Source organism: Alexandromys fortis, unplaced genomic scaffold, assembly GCF_014885135.2.
Source record: "Alexandromys fortis isolate MF-2015 unplaced genomic scaffold, M_Fortis_MF-2015_v1.1 scaffold_109, whole genome shotgun sequence".
In the NCBI taxonomy this organism is placed as follows: domain Eukaryota; kingdom Metazoa; phylum Chordata; class Mammalia; order Rodentia; family Cricetidae; genus Alexandromys; species Alexandromys fortis.
Window position 1 is genome coordinate 5004733 of NW_026068005.1, and position 22083 is coordinate 5026815.

A 22083-nucleotide genomic window follows, 5' to 3' on the forward strand; every position below is an offset into this window, starting at 1 on the left:
CCCTCTTCCTTCTACCCCATGCTCCCATGCTTCCAATTTTGTCAGGCAATATTGGCTGTTTCCAATTTCCAGTGGGGTCTATGTATATTCTTCTTTGAGTTCACCTTATTACTTAGCTTCTCTAGGATCATGAACTATAGACTCAATGTTCATTGTTTATAGTTAGTATCCAGTTATGAGTGAGTACATACCATATTCACTTTTTTGGGTCTGGGTTACCTCACTCAGGATAACAGTAATAATAGCTTATGTGGGAAAGGATGTTGAGTAAGGGGAACACTCATCCATTGCTGGTGGGAATGAAAACTTGTACAACCACTTTGGAAATCAGTATGGAGGTTTCTCAGAAAACTAAGAATCAACCTACCTCAGGATCCAGCAATACCACTCTTGGGAATATACTCAAAAAATGATCAATCATACTACAAAAGCATCTGTTCAACTATGTTCATAGCAGCATTATTTGTAATAGCCAGAACCTGGAAACAACCTAGATGCCCCTCAACTGAAGAATAGATAATGTGACACATTTACACATTAGAGTACTACTCAGTGCCTTAAAAAAAATGACATATTGAATTGCAAATCGATGGAATTAGAAAACACTATCCTGAGTGAAGTAATCCTCCCCCCAAATGAATATGGTATGTACTCACTCATAAGTAGATACTAACTAGAAACTGTTGATGAGAATTGTATACTGAGTGGTGTCTCTTTGTGAGCACATATGTTATTAAAAACCAGTCTTGATGAAACTCTTAATTTCCAGGGTAGGAGCATGAGGGTTAGAATTATTAAGCAAAAGAAAGAGAGATATAAGAGAAATAAGAGACAGAAACACAGAACAGCTTCAGGAGGGATATTCAGTGAATCCTGAATCCTTCTACTTTTATTTTCCCCATGCTTCTGTACTTCACTTTTAAAGGGGAGGGGAGAATGCAGTAGATTTCATTAGCATGATATAAGGAATCAATCTGAATCCTCTGACCTTTAGCCCAAGTGGTGCAGATCCATCTCTATAACACTGATTAACCACACCCTAGGTCAGAATCTCTTGTTTGTAATCACATCTGTTGTCAACAACATTGAAACAGCAAAACTGAGCTCCAAATCTCTGACCTCCAGTAAAGGTGGAACAGGTTCACGTCTCTGGACCCTCAAAATACATGATGGTAGAAGAAAGATGACCTGGTGATTTACCCTTGAATAGTGAATTATGAGGAGAGAATTCTTAGAATGTAGCCCTGGTAACAAAAATAAGAACTTGAATTTGACAGTGTAAAGTTATGCTATCTCTCCCCAGTGGAGAAAAGATTCAAGCTCTGTAATTTTCATGTCCACCTTGGCATCTGGCTTTCAAATTTTTTCAGACATTTGTGTTTCTGTTTTCTTTCCTGCCTGTTAGCTTGAAGGCTGAAAAATACTTCTCCTTTTACTATTTGTTTAACTTCTCAGTGAGAATTCTATCATGGACAGGAAGAAAACCCTCAGGAAATATTAATACAATATTTTCTTCAGAGTCCAACAATCTTTAAGGTCATATACTTCCTGTTAAATTATATGAAGTTTCCATGGCTTTTAGCACTCTATCAGACCCTTCAACTTTTGTAAACCATACATTTATTTCCTCAACACAGTTGAAGACATCTAGTAAAAATAGACTTGTCTGTCAAGTTGACAGTCATCTTTCAGAAAAAATCTTTAAAAGGGCCACATATATTCTCCATTTCTTCTCTTCAAAAATGAATTAAACCAAGCTCAACTATGCAGTTTTAAGGCATGTTTACACCTCATCTTTGGGTCTCTTCATTTCAAACTTTATGTAAGGAAAATGGTTTGTCATCAAGAATTAACCTTTAGGCTTGTCAAAAATTATGCAAAATGTTAAGAGCCAGTATAGATGATTTCCATACTGGTTAGCCAGTTAGTATGAAGGTGAAACCTACCAGACTGCCAATAACTCTTCATTTCATCAAGTATGCTCAAATTTGCAGGGATGAAGAACCAGGAGGCCAGATGGTGACAGATAAGTTCCATGTTGACTGGGATTCCGTTCTTATTGACACTGATAATGTCATTGTAGCAAGATTTGATGGCAGAGGAAGTGGATTCCAGGGCCTGAAAGTTTTGCAGGAGATTCACAGAAGGATAGGGTCGGTAGACGCAAAGGACCAAGTAGCAGCTGTAAAGTAAGTCGGTGCATGTCTTCCTGGTGCTTTCCATAACTGCAGAATTTATGTAAAGGGACTCATTACTCATTCAGGCAGTGTTCGTGGGTCTACCAATTTTCTAATTTGAGCACGTAGCTTTCTTGCATTTTTCTCAAGTATCTATCACACTTAGGGGCACCATAAAAGAATAATCTTATTATCCTCCGCAATTAGAATTTACTTTGGGTTTATGGAATTGTGAGAAGAACTACACTACCATATTCCTGATTGACAGAAATCTACACTATCCAACATGTCCACAACTAATTATGATTCTTCCTTTAAAATACTAACACATTTTTTGGAATGTTATTTACAGTGTTTCTTTGCATGTGTATGTGTGTGATGTAGAGTGTTTCTTTGCGTGTGTATGTGTGTGATTTTTGGAATGTTATTTACAGTGTTTCTTTGCGTGTATGTGTGTGTGTGTGTTTGTGTGTGATGTGTAGGTGAGTACAAGCTGTTAAACAGATGTAGAGGTCAGAAGACAATTGGCAGGAGTTAATTCTCTTTTTCAACCATAAAGATTACATGTAGATCATCAGATTTTACACTACTACCTTTACCTACTAAGCTATCCCATCCAACATTAGCTCTAATTCTCTAACATCTCAAGGTTACTATTACTATGGTGGCATGAAAGGTACAATAGGAAGGTCATTGCTGCTTCGTATACAAAGATCAGCCAGGCATGGTCGTGGTACACCTGGAGATTCCACATCTGTAACAAGCTCACAGATGATGACAAACTACTAGACTGTAGCTTTGACCAGAAGACTGTGAACTGTAAAGGCATTTTGTATAAGGAAAGCCTTTCTAGTAAAGCATTTCTACTGGCGTGTGTGTGTGTGTGTGTGTGTGTGTGTGTGTGTGTGTGTGTGTAATGCTACCATCAAGTGTGGGAGTCAGAAGACAACCTCAGGAGTCCATCCTCACCTTGCACCTCGTTTGGGACAGCATCTCTTGAGGTCACCCCTGTGGACACCAGGCCACCTTTCCCATGAACTTCTGGGAAGCTATTGTCTATACCTCCTGTCTTGCTGAAGGAACTCTGGGATTGTAGGAGCACACTACCTTACCTGGTTTTATGAGGGTTCTAGGGATTTGCACTGAGGTCTTCATACTTCTGCCCACTGAGCCATTACTTCACCCCATAGTGAAGCATGTCTAAAGATTTTGGGGAGTGTTTATACTTGTCTATCTGTCTATAAGTCATAAATTCAGACATGTGTTTGACTCAAAAATGTATAACAATGAATATTTATGTTTTTCTCACAGATATTTGTTGAAACTGCCATATATTGACTCCAAAAGATTAAGCATTTTTGGAAAGGTAAATAGAAACACTGAATATATTTTTCCATACACACACACACACACACATATATATGCATGCATTATGTATGTATAATTTCATTAGTCATTGTACTTTACTTTTCTGTATGACCCTTTAAAATCACGTAATTCATATTGTGTCTATTCACTCACTTACTGGGATGTCTATTCTCAGGCATACAGTTGATGGCTGCTGATAGAAATGAGCAGTATTTCTGTGTGTTTGGAGGAAAGTGCATATGCACATGAGTTAGAACCTGCCAAGTCCAGAGGGGCATCAGATCTCCCTGGGTATGAGGTTATAGGCCTATGTGAGCCTCCTGATGTGAGTGCTGAATTCAGGTCCTCAGCAGGAGCAGCAAGCACTATCAGTGGTAAACCACTAAGCTGTCGTCTGTCCACCCTCAAACTTAAACTTTTAAAACTTATTAGGCAACGTTTCATCATTAATGGCTACCCACATTCTGTGAATCTTTTTCTTTCTTTCTTTCTTTCTTTCTTTCTTTCTTTCTTTCTTTCTTTCTTCCTTCCTTCCTTCCTTCCTTCCTTCCTTCCTTCCTTCCTTTCTTTCTTTCTTTCTTTTTATAGCTTGAACAGGAAAGAGAGGACAGAACTCTTGCAAAGCATGGTCAGGATTTACACTTTTAATTTCCAGTACCTGCTTAGTTTGTTTCCTGACTTCTTGGCTCACTAAGTCATCTTTAACACTGAAACTCAAAATATGTAAGAGTGACTTCCCAGACATGCCTGGATTTACCCCTGGAGTTACCTGCTCTGAGTTCTGATGCTTTCCTTGTATGATCCTTTAATGAAAGCACACCAATGGCAACATATTTTAATGTTTTAAAAACACTATTTCGTATGAATCCTATACCTGTACTCTCATTTCCACTCTCCCATGTCTCTTCTTTTTCTCTCCTTTTACTTTTATTTGTGTGCATCTCTGTCTTCACCCCCCCCGTTATGTGTATGTTTATGTGTGTGTGAGCATGTGTGTGCACCCATGCATGCGTGCACGTGCCATGTTGTATATATAGAGGTCAGAGGGTAATTTTGGGTAGCACCTCTTTCTGCTTAACGTGTGGGTCCTGAGACTCAAGCTCAGTTCATCAGACTTAGACACAGACATCCTTATTCTCGACACCATTTCACTGGACATATTCATTGTTTTTTATAGAATAATTTTGTGGGGTTTTCTACAGTTCTGAAGGATAGAGGTGCAAAAGCAAGGTGGTGCATGGGTTGAATTTCTGAGTCCTCCTGCCTAGCTTGAAAAGGAATGTTTTTTATTTTCTTTGTCTGGTGTCAGCTCACCAGCTAAAAATAAAAATGTTATTAAACAATTTTACAGTAAATTCCTTTGAGGATAAATAAAATATCTACAAGAAGAGTCCTTAGCTAGTTTTTAAATCTTCTTTTGACCTCCCATTGTAATATTAATTTATATGTATACACAGAGGTATATACATACATGACAAATCTTTTCACTGTAATGTTGGATCCTAGACATTATGTGTGACGTATTTAAATGTCCCTGTGAATGACTGCTTTCTCTATAATGCACTAACTGGCTTGTTAGAATAATGAAAACATTTTAACAGCTATGCATTTAACTGACCATGTGTTTTTTTTTTTTTCTTTTTTTTTCTCAGTAATTAGGCTTGACGCTTGGAACCATGGTAGTTTAAATTATAGTCATTGGAAACTAACCTTGATTCACCTAAATATATATGCATGGGTCTTTAATTTTTTCTTCAAAGCAAACACTGTTGTTGTGAAATGTCACAAAACTCCGAAATCAAAACTTTTCTGAATTGTTTTCTTTTTAAAAAGTTTGATGTGAATTTAGCCTGCATAAAAAACGTAAGAATTTTATAAACATCATGCGAGAAAACAGCATTGCAATGATCACTTAGCAATGCAGAGAATATGATTATTTATTCACATCGATCCTGTGTACTCTGTTGCCAGCACTTTTAACAGAGCTATGTGGAGAGCAGGGAAAATGGCTCCACAATTAAAAATATGCACTGCTCTTGCAAAGGACCTATGTTTGTTTCCCACAAACCACATCAGCAGGCTCACAATTGCTCATAACTCTTCCAGAAGGGGATCTGACGTCCTCTTCTGGCCTCGATGGGCACCTGAACTCACATGCATCCTCACCACAGCCACATATGCAAAACAATTTTAACAGAGTTAAGTCTACTAATAATAAAACACACAAAGGTCACAATATTGAATTTCTAGTTGTTATAGAGAAATAAATGGAAGATAAGCAACAAAATATCCAATGATATGAAGCAGAAATACAGCCAAAGATGGGTGATGAGTAGGGCAGTTTAATTTATGCTTGTTACTGGTGTGTGTGTATGTGTGTTTGTTTGTGTGTGTACATGCATGAACACATGCATGACATGAATGTGTAGAAGTCAGAGGACAGCTTGGTGGAGCCAGATCTATCATTCCACTTTTGAGTGGGTTCCAGGGACTGAATTTAGGTCATAATGTTTACACAAGTGTTTTTACTTGCTGTATTTTTTCAGGAGACGTTGAAGTAACAACCTCCCACTACAAGATCTTGAGGGCATGAGAACCACACAGGAAAAATCAAGGAACATGGCTTCCCAGGGCTGGTTTATGGTTAGAGATAAGACTGACTGTAAAACATATTAAACTTGACTTACAAAGAGGAAACTGATATTTACAGTTTTGCATCTCATTATTCGCAAAAGAACTTCTTAAAGTTTGAAACCAGATCAAGCCATTTCTGGAGTCTGTGAAAATGCATAGAATCAGAGCTGAAAAATGCCTGAGTGAACAAAGATTTTGCCACATACATACGAGACTGTGAGTTCAAATTCCTACAACTCATTTAAAGTCAGATGCAGTAGCCCACTCCTGTGACCACACTGCTCTTACGTAGAGGCTGCAGGTGGAGACAGGGAAGTCCTCAGAACGTCACAGTACAGCCTAGCCTGGTTTATTCAGCAGTGATTAGAAGTTGGAAGATAGATATTCAAAATTGTTCTCTGATTCCTGAATATGCACTGTGGCACAAGAGCAACTGCACTATCACAGAAACAAGCATAAGTGTGTGTGTGTATGTGTGTGTGTGAGAGAGAGAGTGTGTGTGTCTGTGTGTGTGTATATATATATATGTGTGTGTGTGTGTACACAGACACACACACATATATCATACCCATATATAAAGATGTGAAGACTTAAAGAAACAGAATTAATGCAGAGAGATACATGGTGATAAAATTTTGCTAATTCTGAAATACCAAATTTTAAAAAACATTTTTACTCATTATTTGAGAATTTAATGCATATGTACAATATATTTTAATCATGTTGAAGACCAGGAGTTAGGCAGATCCCAGGCAGACAAATAAATAGGAAAAGGATCTCATAGGTATATCAATGTACTTTTCACTTCAGTACTTAAAATTGCAAAATTCCTGCTTCTTCCCTCTCCCCAAAACAAAGACTTGGTGCTCCCTTTCAGGAGAACTAATCAGGAGGACTTTCAAAATTCTGGGGTTGGGGTTGGGGTGGTACTCTTGTGACAAAACCAATTAGTTTCCATTTCTTTGTCTGAATTAGCCAATCTCCCACAGAAAAGGAACCCACCCCACTGTCATATATACACTGTTTTGGCTTTTGCAGACAAACTTTAATTCCAGGTTTGGGTCCTCCACTAAAATTTCTGTGATTATAAAACTCTTGATCATAGGACACCAAGCATTGGCATGGTGGAAGCAGAGCATCCTGAACTGTTGAATGCTTTTCTCCCCATTGAAGGCAAACCACCTCCAATTGGCTGCAGGCCAGTCTAAGGAGCCACAAACTCAGAATGTACTTGAAGTGTAAACTGTTTTGAAAATTAAGCCCAACACCTGCCCATCTAACGAGAGCTCACATCTGACTCTCACTGCCGTCCACAGTCTGTTTTCCAACAGCTCTTTCAAGTTCAACTTTTGCCTCAGTGAATAAACATGAAATGATTGAGAGGATGGTGAGCAATTATAATTTAATTCATTCTAATTCCTGTCGGTGTTGATTTTTCCCTTTAAAAACAGAAGTTATTTCTCTGAAATAAATCAAATTAAAGCAGCATTTTAGATTTGATTTTTAAATTCCACAGCTTTCACTATCATTAAGTCTTAAAGATTATTTAGCTTCATTACATCCCAAATTTTCATATTAAAAAAAAATAACGAAACACAGCTCCTCAGGAAGCACGAAGCAAGGGATATGTGCACTAGATCTCAGGAGAAGAATCCTGGCTGGGACGTCTTCCCAGGCCAAGGCTCTTGTCAAATTTTCATTAGATGGCGGGTTTGCTGCTGCTATTTGTTTCCTCCCTGTCTCATTCCGTGAGTCTAGGGAATTCTCGTGGAAAATAGGAAGACATTTCTGTTAGGCATCTTTATTGTGTTAGTATACTGTAAGAACCCCCAACTCATTATGTCTAACAGGGGCTGGCAAGATGACTCAGAGGCAAAGGTGCTTGCCACCAAGCCTAATGACCTGAGTTTAATCTTTAGGACCTACACCGTAAAAGGAAATAACTGACTCCTGAAGGTTGGCCTCTGACCTCGCATGATCAAGCACAGTGGCATGCATGTGAATGTACAAATACACACACACACCACATAATAAAAAAGTAATGTCCAGCAGTATCACAGGCATACCCTTAAAGTTTGTTTAAAACGAAAAGTCTTAACATACCGGAATCCCATCTCTCAGGAATCTGAGGCAGGAGAATAATAGGTTAGAGGCAGTTTAGGCTAATGGAATACTTGTGGGAAAGAATGAGAGAGCGAGAGCGAGAGCGAGAGCGAGAGCGAGAGCGAGAGAGAGAGAGAGAGAGAGAGAGAGAGAGAGAGAGAGAGAGTCCCTCCAGTCTACTGAATTAAACCATTACTGTAAAATGTTTTTAGGTGATTTTTTTTCCTGAATGATACTGCCATTTAGATTTAAAGTCTATCTACAATGATATGATGTCACATATCTCTGTGACAAACTGATTCTTGCAGTGGACATTGAGAGTTGACATCATTGGTTACTTCCTCCGTGTTTGTTTTCTTTAGCTTTTGTGCAAAGAACAACTAAAATCTGCTCCTTTGGCAGGAGTCAAACCAATACATTTTAACCTCATGGCCTCACATTGTGCAAACTTTTCAGGATTTTGTTCCCATTCTCCCTATCAGACACTTGTATCTCCTGCTCTGCTGATCTACCTCAGTTCCTGCACAGCCCCCATGCCATCCCTGTGCCTCCAATAAGCACTGTTTACTTGATTTTGTATATATAAATTAGAACTCACTTCTTCACCACAACCCTAATCTGTTCCTATTCCTTTTCTTCCTCTTCTTCTCCATCATCTCTTTCATCTTCATCTGTGTCTTCTGCCTTTCTTTTCCTTTTTTCCTTTCTCTCTATTTTTTTTTCTTCTACTTAATTCGTGCCTTTTCCACTGGTGAGAGTTTCAGCATGTAGGCCTCACCTCTTTTTTTATTTGTTTATTTATAAAAATTTCTACCTCCTCCCCTCCTCCCATATTCCCCCCCCTCCCCCCGCTCCCCCTCCCCCTCCTTCTCCAGTCCTAAGAGCAGTCAGGGTTTCCTGCCCTGTGGGAAGTCCAAAGTCCTCCACCCTCCACCCAGGTCTAGAAAGGTGAGCATCCACACAGACTAGGCTCCCACAAGGCCAGTCCATGCAGTAGAATCAAAACTCAGTACCATTATCCTTGACTTCTCAGTCAGCCCTCATTGTCAACCACATTCAGAGAGTCACCTCTTAATTGTGCAAAACATAGATATCTTATCAACAGATCTCCCTGTAAATATAAATCTCTTACAACCAGAAAAATCCGATATGTCCTATGTCTGGCAGATTTTCTTTTCTTGTCTTCTTTGTGTAAGTGATAACTTGCATGTTTGTGTGTGGAAGGGCACATATGTTTGCAATTTTGTCCATGCATGGGGACAATTGCATCTGTCATTTCTCAGGCACCATCCACCTTGAGTTTTGAGACAAGGTCTCTCATTATCCTAGAACTCAGCAAGCAAGTAAGCTAGGCTCACTGGCCAGCTAGCTCCAGGTATTCACCTACCTCCACAGTCCAAACACAAAGATGTGAAGTGGGCACCAGAATGCTCAGCTTTTTAGTTTTTTAAAGTTGGGTTTTGGAAGATCAAACTTAGGACCAAAAGCTTAAATGGGAAACACGTTACTACATGCGCTAGAAATGCAGCTTCTGTCTATATTTCTCAAAATTACCATCTCAAATCATCCTTATCCAAAAAAGGATTATTCATCTCATGACAGATTCTGTTCTCATAGAGTTACCCTTTGAGGTGACAGGCCCTTAGTCTCTGCAAGGAAATTCCAAGCAGAGTATATAGTTTGTTCTGTATTTTTAGTCTTTTAATTTCCTTTCATAATTGAATGTAACCACCATTCTTATTAAGTATTCAATTAAAATACACACCAAATTGTCTTAAAATGATATATAAAAGATACTTTATTTCAAATTATTTGGAGCATTTCCCAGATACATGATGTGAAATCATGACTTTTTGTCCTATATAATTAATTTCATATTTTACTTAGTTATTAAAAAAGCCTGTTGCATAAATTTTTAAACAGCTGTTGAATCCTCATAAGTACACAGTGATTTTTTTTTTGCATTCCATTCTACACTCAGAGACACGGGGATATGTGCATTATTAAACAGCAATCAAAAGGTACAAATATCGTTAGGAATCATTATTATGATTTTTCTTTTGCTCAGGGGTACGGGGGCTATATTGCAGCAATGATCTTAAAGTCAGATGAGAAGCTTTTCAAATGTGGAGCCATGGTTGCACCCATCTCAGACATGAGGTTGTATGGTGAGTATGTCCTACAGACAGTCCTAATCTAAGGTATTGGTGGGTGGAAGGCAAAATCCCAATGCAGAGAAACTCAATTGAGCTCATTTATCATGTGTTATTAAAGCCTGTTGTGAGTTATCACCTCCCTGATGCAATTGATTTTACCAGAGCATGACAATTGCATTTGAAGTGCGTGAATAAATAATGAAATGTTACGATTTGCTTCTTCTGATGTTGTTTTCTTTTTCCTTGGGTCGCAGCTTCAGCTTTCTCTGAGCGTTACCTTGGTATGCCATCAAAGGAAGAAAGCACTTACCAGGTAACTAAGACAAAAATAACAACAAAAGGCAAAGGTCACTTTTTTGTTATGAAGATTAGGTTGAATTTCTTCCATTTGGGTCTCTCCATACATACAAATACTTGTGTTTTACTTACAGGCCTCCAGTGTACTGCATAACATTCATGGTCTAAAAGAAGAAAATATATTAATAATTCACGGAACTGCTGATAGTAAGTATTGTATTTGCTGCTTTTATCTGATGGGAGTTATCCTGTTACAAAGGGACACATCTTACATGTAGGACTTGTTTCCAGAGGGTCCTGTAATGCTACTGAACAAAAGTACAGGAAATAACATGGAGAATGAGATGTCTGGCAGGAAATGGGAAGGAAATGTGGTAGTACTCTCCACTATCACCTTCTGATATGATAGGAAAACTTGACTTCTGATCCTGCATTCATGTAGACAGCAGCTACTGACCATTTACAACCAAAGACCATATTGTGACTAGCATTGACTAGGAAACAAGAAAATAATTGATGTCAAGATGTGGTTCCATCAGGGCTCAGATCAATGAATGTGGTATTTGTGTGGGAGTATGTATGAATGTGTAGATTTATGCCTCCATGTTTGCCTATGTGTATGTATGTATCCTTTAGTTACAATTAGGTTAGGAGCTATGAAGTCTAAGAGTCATGTGTTAATCTGGGTTCCTATGTGAAATATAAAAAGATGCACAGGAAAACAGTAATGGGCTCCACAGGGAGCAGCTCATGGCTGGTGCCTATAGTCCTTTTGTTTTACTGTGCAACAAACTTCTCATCACAATGTAAAATGTATGAAAGAGAAAAAGAAAGAAAACCTGGTGCAGCCTACACAGGGACCCTTTGTTCTATTGAGTACTCTTCTGAAAATCCACAGTTATCACATAATGGGCAATGTATTCAGAAAACGATTTAGCTAATAGAAGCATTGCATGATGCACGTCTACAGAGAGCACCATGCTTCTAAAGAATGCCATAGTGTTAATACCTTCCACATATGTCGATAGCAGTCATGCGAAATCACTAATTGTTAACCATGTGTCAGAAAGTGCACTAACAGCACTTACCAATGTCTTATTTGTTCTGCACAAAAATGCTGTCCTACAGAAATAAGTGTTGGTAAAGCAGGACTTTACATGGAGATTTGTACTGCAGTTCTTATCTGCTTCGCTATGAAACCTGAGCCAGCAGAACCAATAATAGTGAAAATGAGATGATTTTATCTCTAGACACCACCCTACAATTTTTTAGGACTCTTTGAAACCCATATATTAAGTGTCTTAGTTAGGGCTTTTATTGCTGTGAAAAGACACCATGACAACAGCCATGCTTAAAGAGAAAACATTAAATTGGGATGGCTCACTTACAGTTTCAGAGGTTTAACCATTACCATCATGATGGGGAGTATGGCAGTGTGCATGCACATGTGGTGCTAAAGTAGTAGCTGAAAGTCCTACATCTTGCAGGCATCAGGAAGTTGACTGAAACACAGGGTGGTATCCTGAGCATAGGAAACCTCAAGGCCCTCCCCAACGGTGACCCACTTCCTCTAATAAGGCCATACTCATTCCAACAAAGTCACACCTCCTAAAAGTGCCACTCCCAGAGATTGTGGAGGCCAACCACATCCCAACTACCATGTTAAGTTGCTGACATTACTTTAACTATGTTTCCTGTTTGATTCAGTTTCAGACCAAGTGCTTCACATACCTCATGTTATATAGCGGTTCAGAGGGATATGGCCATGTCTGTACACAGAGTTCATGGCACACATGTCCACATTCACCACACAGCTCATAGAGAAGCTGACTTGTGGGTGTTCGATGACATTCTTTGATTTATTTAATTAACATTTTTTTTCATTTATTTTATTTGAGATTTCCCTCTGTCCTCTCCTCCTGTTCCCTCCCATGGTCCTCCTGCCTCCCATCTACCCCTTCCTCATCCACTCCTCTTCTGTCTCCATTCAGAAAGGTGCAGGCCTCCCATGGGCTTGAACAAAGCATGGCACATCAAGTTGAGGCAGGATCAAGCTCCTCCCCCTGCATCAAGGCTGAGAAAGTAATTCAGCATGAGGAACAGGTTCCCAAAAGACAGCTAAGCATCAATGAAAGGTCCTGATCTCACCAATGGGAACCGTACAAACAGACTAGCTATTATTATTGCCCAGAAAAACAATAAATCCATCCATTTATTCAGTCAAACTTTATTGTCGCATTTAGTCCTTTGAAAAAGACAAATAGCATACAACAGACTTTACACTGAAATCAAAACAGAAAAGAATCAATTGCAAAGTTGTTGGGGGGATAGTTCAGTGAGGACCTAAGGTTGGATAAGCTTGGATCCTAGAATCCAAGGAAAGCCGGACATAGTGGTGCACACCTGTAATCATAGTGTTCCTAAGGAGAGATCGGAGGAGGAGACAAGAAGGAGAGGACAGAGGAGACTACAAGATGACTACCAGGTAGCCTAGTATGCCCAGTGTACAATGATAGACTCTGTCTCACATCAGTTGAAAAACAAGGATTGGCACTCAAGGTTGTCCTCTTGTCTCTTGTCGTGTCTCTTGAGCCCATACTCACACATCACACATATTCTCTCTCTTTCTCTCCCTCCCGCTGCCTCTCTCTCCAGCCCTCCCTCTCACTCCTGCCACAATAATTCATTTGCATGCTTATCTTTTCTGCCACATCTAAATGTAAACATAATAGAGTCCTTTTCATATATTTTCCCTTTCATCCTCCAAAATATACGAATTATATGAGATTATTTTACCTCAAGCATTGCCCATATAAATCTATATTTATAGTCACAAGCATATACCAAGCAAGTTATAGTTATTTAGAATTGGTGATGTTTTTCTTATTAATTATAATAGAAAATTGTTTAGAAAGATCTTGAGCATATTTTAAATGAATGACTCTTTGGAACTGTCTACCCTCTGCTGTATAGAAAGATTATTTGGCACCATAAAATGAGAGCCTAGGGAGGCTAAGACCACTGTGATAAGGCTGCTCTAGTTTGACAAAGACAGATACAAAATATTAGCTTAAAGTTATTTATAGAAATCTAAGTATATGTATAGAGTGAAATGAATAGCCTAGGCAGAATACAAGCAAACTCTAGCACAAGAAGATTTGAGTGGCAGGACCAAGCTTAAGTAACTAGCTCAGACAAAGCCATTACTAACAACAGAACTTCTGAGATGTGTATTCCAAAGCTTAGGGACCTTCCATTCAGACAGAAGGAAGATGGAGGGAAAAGAGAAAAAAACGGTTTGGTCTAAATCAAATATTTAACACTGAATAATGAGTGACATACTCTATCTTCTCAACATGTGACATTCAGTTTTAGTACGACATTTTAATTACATTTATTCATATAGTTACATATTGTGTGTATATGTATATGTGCCCATGCTTACAAAAGCATGTGTTTGGGATCAGAGGACAACTTTTGGAAGTCTGTTCTCTACACCATTTATGGGTCCCAGTAATTGATTTCAAGTTGTAAAGCTTCCTGTCTAGCACCCTTTTCTGCTGCACCATCTCACTGCTGCCCACTCCTAACTTAAAATAATAATACAGTGTCAATGTCTATGAATTTCTAGATTCTAGAAATCCTCAAGTATGTATATGAAGATATTTCACTGTGTTCATGGCAGGCAAGACACTCATTACCTTCAGTGTTTAGAAAGAACTAAATATATAATTAGTTACAAAATACATTATCTCATGCAAAATACACTTAAATGACCTTATACAGAATTTGGCAGGTGGCTCTCTCATGGGCAGTCCAGCGGTTGGATTCTCCAGAATCCAAGTAAAAAGTAAAGCACAGGTATGGTGGTGTATGGTTATAATCCCAGAGTAGGCAAGATGCTGAGCAAAGACAAGTGGATAAAGGGAACCTGCTGGCCAGCTAAGTTAGCTTATTTATCAAAGTCCTAGGCCATTGAGAGACCATGTCTCAAATAAAGAGTTGAAGGAATTTCTTCCAAAGTGGTTCTCTGACTTCCACACACACCCAGAAATGTACATATGCACACCCCCTCACAGGAGCAATCACACAAATGTACACATATGTAAAAACTTCCATTGTATACTTAAATTCACCTTAGTAATAGCCCTCGTGTTCGTGCTCTGTTTTATGATGTGAAATGAAACTCTGCAATTTTACCTAACAGCTTTCTAGTTAAAATTAATGATGGGCCTCCCAAGTGAATAATGTATGCAAGATACTTATGCTCTTTGGAAAATATATTAAAAGTTTCTGGTTCTAATGGATTCATTTCTTTCAAATTTCATAATTTAATATTTTCACAGCAAAAGTTCATTTCCAACATTCAGCAGAATTGATCAAGCATCTGATAAAAGCTGGGGTGAATTATACTCTGCAGGTAAGCTGCCATTCCGGAAAAGTCTTCTCATCTCAACTTTATATCAGTGGGGCCTGTGACTTTGTGTCTGTGGCAAGAAAACATCACATTACAAGTTCTTCTGGAAAAGTAAAACATCTCTTGAAAAATGTGTATGTGTGTGTGCCTGTGTGTACATGTGCATGAGCACATGCATATGTGTATGCATACTTGCATGTGCATGTGCACATGCTGTGCCCGCATGCATACATGTGTGTGTTTGTGTGAGCCACATGACATGTGTGGATGTTGGAGGACAACAGAGCAAATATCAAATACTGTAGCTTCATGTTCATCACCCAGAGGATATAATGGCATGACATCCATTTCATAGGGCTCGATAGGACATTTCCCCATGTCCTCACTGGGTAAAGTCATTAGAACTGATTTCTGGGGCTGGTTCTGTTCACTGCCTCTTCCTTCACAAGGCTTTCTGTGTTTTTTTTTTTTCTCTAAACTAACTTCTGGGTTCTCCATTGATTTCACTTTATCACCTTAGCCATTATCCTCATAGGGGTTGGCTAACTAGCTAACACAGACTGACCAGTCATTCTCCTTGGTAACCTGGCAGTCTTCACGACTCCATAATTCTCCACAGGAGCAAAATTAGTAACCCATGGCCAGCCCCAAGGTCCCAGCTAGTGTGAGCTGTGGCTGGGCCTGTTTGAGCCACAGTCGTACCTTCTCATTTGATGAATAATTTTAGGGGTTTAACCCAGAAAAACAAGTGACTAGAAGGCTCTGTGTAAAGTCAACGTACCCTGGTTCATTTTTCTCAAGAAAACTCTCTAAGAGTTTACTTTTTATGTCTCTGAACCTGCTATAGCAAAAATCTTTTCACTTTCTGACATGCCCTCAAGGCAAGTGAAGCGATCCTACCCTCCTACAGAGACAGGAAATTCTAACCTCCTTTGCAAGTTGCATTTCAACTTCTTAGACCTGTCTTAAGAAAGTATATTGCCTTTACTGTAAAACTGACCAGAAAATGTGTGGACATTTTTTAAGGTGCATAAAAACTGATACATAATTGAAAATTCTCTCAAGCAAATACTTTAAAGGTCTGGACCTTGTATTCCAGAAGTTACATGTTTAGTCAAACAGACTACAATATTTAGGCCACAGTAGTTAAGAAGAACAAGGATGAGTCTGCTATTTCAGCCAACAAGCTCTAATTAAAATGAATTTTTGTATTATCTTGGTGAGAAAGGTTCCTGAAAGGAACAGTATCTTCTACTAAGATTCTACTACTGATATCATAGTTTTACCACCGTGAAGAGACACATGACCAAAGCCATGCTTATAAAAGAAAACATTTAATTGAGAACTTGCACTTAGTTTCAGAGGTTAATCCATTATCATCATGGTAAAGAACATAGTGTCATGCAGGCAGACATGATGCTACAGAAGTAGTTGAGAATTCCATAACCAGATGAAGAAACAGCAGAAAGAAAGAAACTAACTGGGTCTTTGAAATCTCAAAGCCCACCCCTAATGACACACTTTCTACAACAAGGTCACACTTCCTAATCCTTCTAATCCTTTCAAATAGTGTCACTTCCTAGTGACTATGAATTCAAATACATGAACCTATGGTGGTCATTTTTATTCAAACCATGACACAAGGAATCTGACAAGGGTTTAAACTCTTGAATCTAAATAGAGACCCTTCTCACAGGTTTCAGAGAAAAGAGAAATGTCCAAAGCTATGTGGCTGATGAGTATCCCTTAGTACCTGCTTGAAATCAGGTTATTTCTGTTTCCCATGTCATAGCAGAAATGGAAAAGATTCAGGCTTTCAGCTAACATGTGTCGATCCAACCAGATTTAGATTCTTTAGAGAACTTAGAAAACTTTCTCTGGAGAAGTGAGTATTAAAAACTTGCAGGAAATCATAGGAAGGTTAATGTAGAGAGAGAAAGAGGCAGCTGCAGGTAGACCCTAGCTCTGGAAGACCCTAGCCCAACCTAACAGTTACTTGATTTCACCTTTTTCTTTAATGTCAGGTCTATCCAGATGAAGGATATCATGTTTCCGATAAGAGCAAGCATCATTTCTACAGCACAATCCTCAGATTTTTCAGTGATTGTCTAAAGGAAGAAATATCTGTGCTGCCTCCAGAACCAGAAGAAGATGAATAACAGACCCTGCTAGACAGTGCTGAAGGGGTTATGAAGGCTCAATGAAACCGAACCAAGGGACTGTCATGTTGTAGATGCTCCAGAATTCCAAGGACAGCTTGAGGAGATGAAACTGGAACAGCACACTCAGAAAGTGAACTAGAACTTGCAGGCAGACATCCTCATCTACTGTGCTGCCAAGGGTGCAGAAGGTGTTTCATTGTAATGGGAAGTTTCAAGGGTTGGTTTCCTGGGAAAAAAATTAGTTTCACATTAAAGTAGGAATAGTGCATGTTTCCTTCTGTTATCCCCTTTTGTTCTGTGACTAGATACCCTCACTTTGATTTCAATGGCCACAATCACCTTTGCATAAAGTGCATAACATACCATCAGTATCATAGTCCCTGATCTTTGATGGCTGAGCTGCAATCTAACATGTTAATGTATCTTTATAATAAGTGCAATTCTCTCATTGTCTATTATTATGCTTAAGAAAATATTCAGTTAATAAACAAAAAGCAGAGTATTTTACATAAAGTTCTGTTTTTAAAAAGGCATTATTAAATGAGTCAAGACTATGTAGAAATATGGATCTCAGCACCTTCCAAAGTCAGGCAGTTGTCAGTAGATAGAATACCTTTAAATCAACACACACGAGTGTATGTCTCACAATATAATATATATATATATATATACACGCACGTGTGCATATGCAGACAGTGAGTCAATCTTTATATGTTACTCATGCTACAAAGGGTAAACTTTAATGAATTAGAATGGATAATCTTATAAAGCTGCAATGTGGACACTTCGTTTAATGAGCCAAATATGATGAGACCCTTTTGTTTCCAGTTCAGATTCTGGTGATTGCTTTCCTATAAATGTTTGGGTTGTGTTTGGTATTGTTTTTAGTGGTTAATAGTTTTCTAGTTGCAGTTTACTTTTTTGAATATGATATCTTGTCACATGTAAATTAGATACTTAAATATTAAATTATAGTTTCTGATAAAGAAATTTTGTTAAACAAATGCAATGCCACTGAGTGGCATTTTGCTCTCTTGGTGGAGAAAGCTTTTTTAAAAACTCAGACCTTTAACTTCCAGCTCCCAGTGCAGTAAAGTCAATTCTCATTTTTGTTATAAAAGCAAAAATCTGAATTATTTCATTGTTTCCAGAGTCAACTTAGCATTCCATGCCGGACTGATTCATCTGTTGTTTAATTAAGCCCTTGTGGTAAGAATTGGAAGTGAAATCTTTTTTATTCATTGCCCCCCAAAATTTACAAATAGCAGTATGTGGTGTTTTATTGAAACGGAAGGCACATGGTACCAAATCCTCCGATGTGTCTGTCAGCTTGCAGCAGTACGTAAGTGAGAATGATAAACAAGATCAACTGTGTGGAATTTCAGTCAGAGAAGGCAGTGGGGTGACTGAAGCCAGGGTGTGTTCTCAGTCCACTTGAGGCATCATCCAGGAGATGTTTCAGAGTCTGAAGCCAAACTCTGAGAAGATCCAGGCAGTCTAACGTATGTTCACAGCTTGAGATCTATTCTTAAAGGGGAAGCTGGGTTACCATGTCCTCTGAAAACCAGGAAAGGAATTTTAAAAGCCAAGAATGTGTCCAGTCACCCTCTACTTCTTCAACGAAGCAGCCCAAAAGATTCTGAGATGTGGTCCTGGGACTCTGAGGCCAGCTCTCTCACTTTTCTCCTCAGTGCTTTGGAATTGTATCTTCTCTGCTCCATTAGATTCAATTTAATGTGGAAAGATGCCCTCTCCAGAAAGACCGATTTTAGGTCCTTTTCAAGGATAGTGAACACATTTTTTTAACAAAATAGGTTGTAATGTTTCCAAGGAAAGTTTTGCCTATTTTATTAAAATGGGAGTTTCTTTCTAGGCTGATTTGAAGTCCAACTGAAGCTTTTTAATCAATATTTTAGATTTCAACCACTAGAGATTTTTATGATGCAAATAATTATGTTGTCTGAAAGATGTGGTTTATTGAATGTCTATTTGAGTAGCATTTAAAAAGTGTTTACCTTTACTGTTCATCATTTCTCTTGTTTATGGTTATTATCAATGTTTATCTATTTTTTGATTAATTTAATACAGTTTGTAATGTGAAAGTTGCTTGTCTGGGACCACTTTCACCTCAGAGTACCGATGGATCTCACACGAAAACATGATGCTTAATAGGAACATGGAAAGTTGTCCTTTCTGTGATTTTGGGGGCTCCAAGGACTGGGCCACACCACACAAGGAAACACCAGTGTCTTCTTCATTTTGTGTCATGGAACTATGTTACTGGATAGGAGCTTTACACTTTTGCCTCACTTGCTTTCCAATGATTTTTAAATGCATATTTACAAATTATGAGAGTTTCCTGAAACTATAATGGCAAACTTCCCACATGATAATTTTTCCTTAATATTAAAGTAAAGCTACAAAATAAACTAACAGTTCTATAGTGAGAGACATCTGAAGTATTAACTCAGAAATGAACACAGCCTTTTGAAACTCCTTTGAAAGCAAATTTGCTTCTCTCACTTCCATTTAGAGCTTTACTTACTCAGTAAATAGGGATCAACAAGAAGTGTCTTGGTGTCTCTTCTATTGCTAAGATAAATCACAATCACCATAAGCAACTTAGGGAGGCTTATTTTGGCTTCCTTCCACATGTCAGGGAAGATATGTTGTAGGAGTACTGAGGTCTGGCCAGCTGTCACAAAACAGAAGGAAAACAAGAAGTGGGACAAGGCTAAAACTATCCAATCTACCCTCGGTGGTGTACTTTATCAAGCAAGGCTCTGCCTCCAAAAGGTTCTATAGATCCACTCCCTACCCCTAAACAGTGCTTCAAACTGAGATCAAGTGTTCAAACATGGAAGCCTGGAGGGAACATTTGACATTAAAGCTACAAGAAGAGGGCTATGTTATTCTGTTGTTCTCTAAAGAATGAAAGGATGGGGAACTGTTCAAAACATGAATCTCAAAAGCCTGTGATGATGCTTCAGCTCAGCACAGACACTCCCATTAAGGATCGTGCTTGCAGAGTTATAAGAATGAGGTGTCTTAAGCTCTGGTGAGTTACCATGTGGAGAATTATCTAATCCATTGCCCTTTGGGTGAGACTTAGGCCTTGATTTCTGCCAGGTAGAGCATTATTTGGGCTATCCCTACCCCACTTCTGATGACTTTAAAATGAGAGTTACAAGCCTAGAAAAATGCTACATGGGTTAAGAGCACTTGGTCCTTTTGTGGAGGATCCAGGTACCCAGAGGGCCCTACAACAGCCTGTAATTTCAGTTCCAGCTGATTTGATTTGACATCCTCCTCTGGCCTTTGCAGGAATCTTCATGCACATGGAGCACCTACAGAAAAAAAAACAGATGCACATACACACACACACACACACACACACACACATATGTATACCTATAAACAAGTTCCTGTCATGTCTCTTGGGTCTGGTGGGCACATAACTTCTATTTCAAAATCATGTTCTTTGATCTGATAATCTTTGCCTCCTGTAGCAATCAGTATTTCATAAGTATGATCTGACCTCTACATTTTGGTTTGAGAATTCTCTAACAGAAATGATGGCTGCTAGAACCCATACTCATTAGTGACACATCAAGTACTTACATGCAGGTCTAACTCCTCCATTGTAACCCAGTCTTGGAAGCTCCTCCTGAACATGTGATGTGTAGTTCTGGGAAGGCTTCCTGGGCTCCCATTGACCACAGGCACATTCTTCTCTTCTTTCCTTTTCTCATTCTTCTCAGACTTCAATCTTTCTTCTTAGGATTGCTTTCTAAAATTAACTACACTTGTATCAGCTGTTGACAAAGGACCTACTTTCCGGAGGAAGTCTGTTTTCTACAGGACCTTATTCTGTGAATATGATGAAATAAGGAGAGAACATGAAAATAAAACTGGTTTCTTTCTTCCTTCCCTTCTTTGTAAAGAGTCTTATGTCATATTTTGTTATATTATGTTGCTTTATTTTATATTATGTTATATTATGTTCTGAGGCAGCATCTCCTGCAGTAGCCATGGTGGACTTGGAACTAGCAAAATAAACCAGGCTGGCCTTAAACTCACAGGGATTCACCTGCTTCTACCTGTCCACCATGTATGCCTCTGTGTTCAACTTGAAACTATGGTTTCTTTCCAGATTTGAATATGATGCTGTCTCTATTTAAAATTTATATAAATTGCCAACTATATGCCAAGCAATTTCAAGCAATGGCCTGAGATCTTGGAATTCCCACATAATTCATAAAGGAACCAAGTTTATATGAAGTTTGTAACTCACCCACAATTATGTATCTAAGAAGTAAACAAGTTAGGTCACAGCTGCAGCCAACTGAGAAGCTTATGTCATGGCTGCTCTTCTCTGCATTGCTACTAAGTCAATATGAAAAGAGCAAAGTCGTGTTCAACCATCTGAGTCACAATGCTAAATATCTGAGTTTATAGTCCTGGGTATTTTTTGAATAGCTTACCATTTTTATTTCCACTAGTCAGCCTAGTGCTGAAATGTGTTTGGAATTGTCTGAGTGGATTCACTAATGTCAAGAGGACATGTATATGATAATGTTGACATGTTTGATGAGGACTGAAGGATTAAGGAGATAGCCCAGTGGATGAGAACTACTTACATAGAAAACTTGAGGATCTTCAGCACCCATGTAAAGAGCTGAACTGGGTAGTCAACTTTTGTAGTCCCAGGACAGGAAAGAGTCATGCACATGTTTGCAGTCATATAGCCTGGTAGAATGGGAATGCAT

At 38.6% G+C, this 22083-nt stretch overlaps 1 protein-coding gene across 1 annotated transcript in view; it reads left to right on the top strand.

Moving 5' to 3' along the window:
- Window positions 1-17677, top strand: part of Dpp10 (dipeptidyl peptidase like 10) — a 714980-nt gene extending 697303 nt beyond the window's left edge. Inside the window, exons 20-26 of the mRNA XM_050161474.1 lie at window positions 1995-2189; window positions 3489-3543; window positions 10351-10450; window positions 10693-10751; window positions 10870-10942; window positions 15082-15155; window positions 17177-17677. Of these exons, the coding sequence (XP_050017431.1) occupies window positions 1995-2189; window positions 3489-3543; window positions 10351-10450; window positions 10693-10751; window positions 10870-10942; window positions 15082-15155; window positions 17177-17311 (691 nt within the window). The 3' untranslated portion in view covers window positions 17312-17677. The remainder of the gene's footprint in view (window positions 1-1994; window positions 2190-3488; window positions 3544-10350; window positions 10451-10692; window positions 10752-10869; window positions 10943-15081; window positions 15156-17176) is intronic.
- Window positions 17678-22083: the final 4406 nt, after the last annotated feature.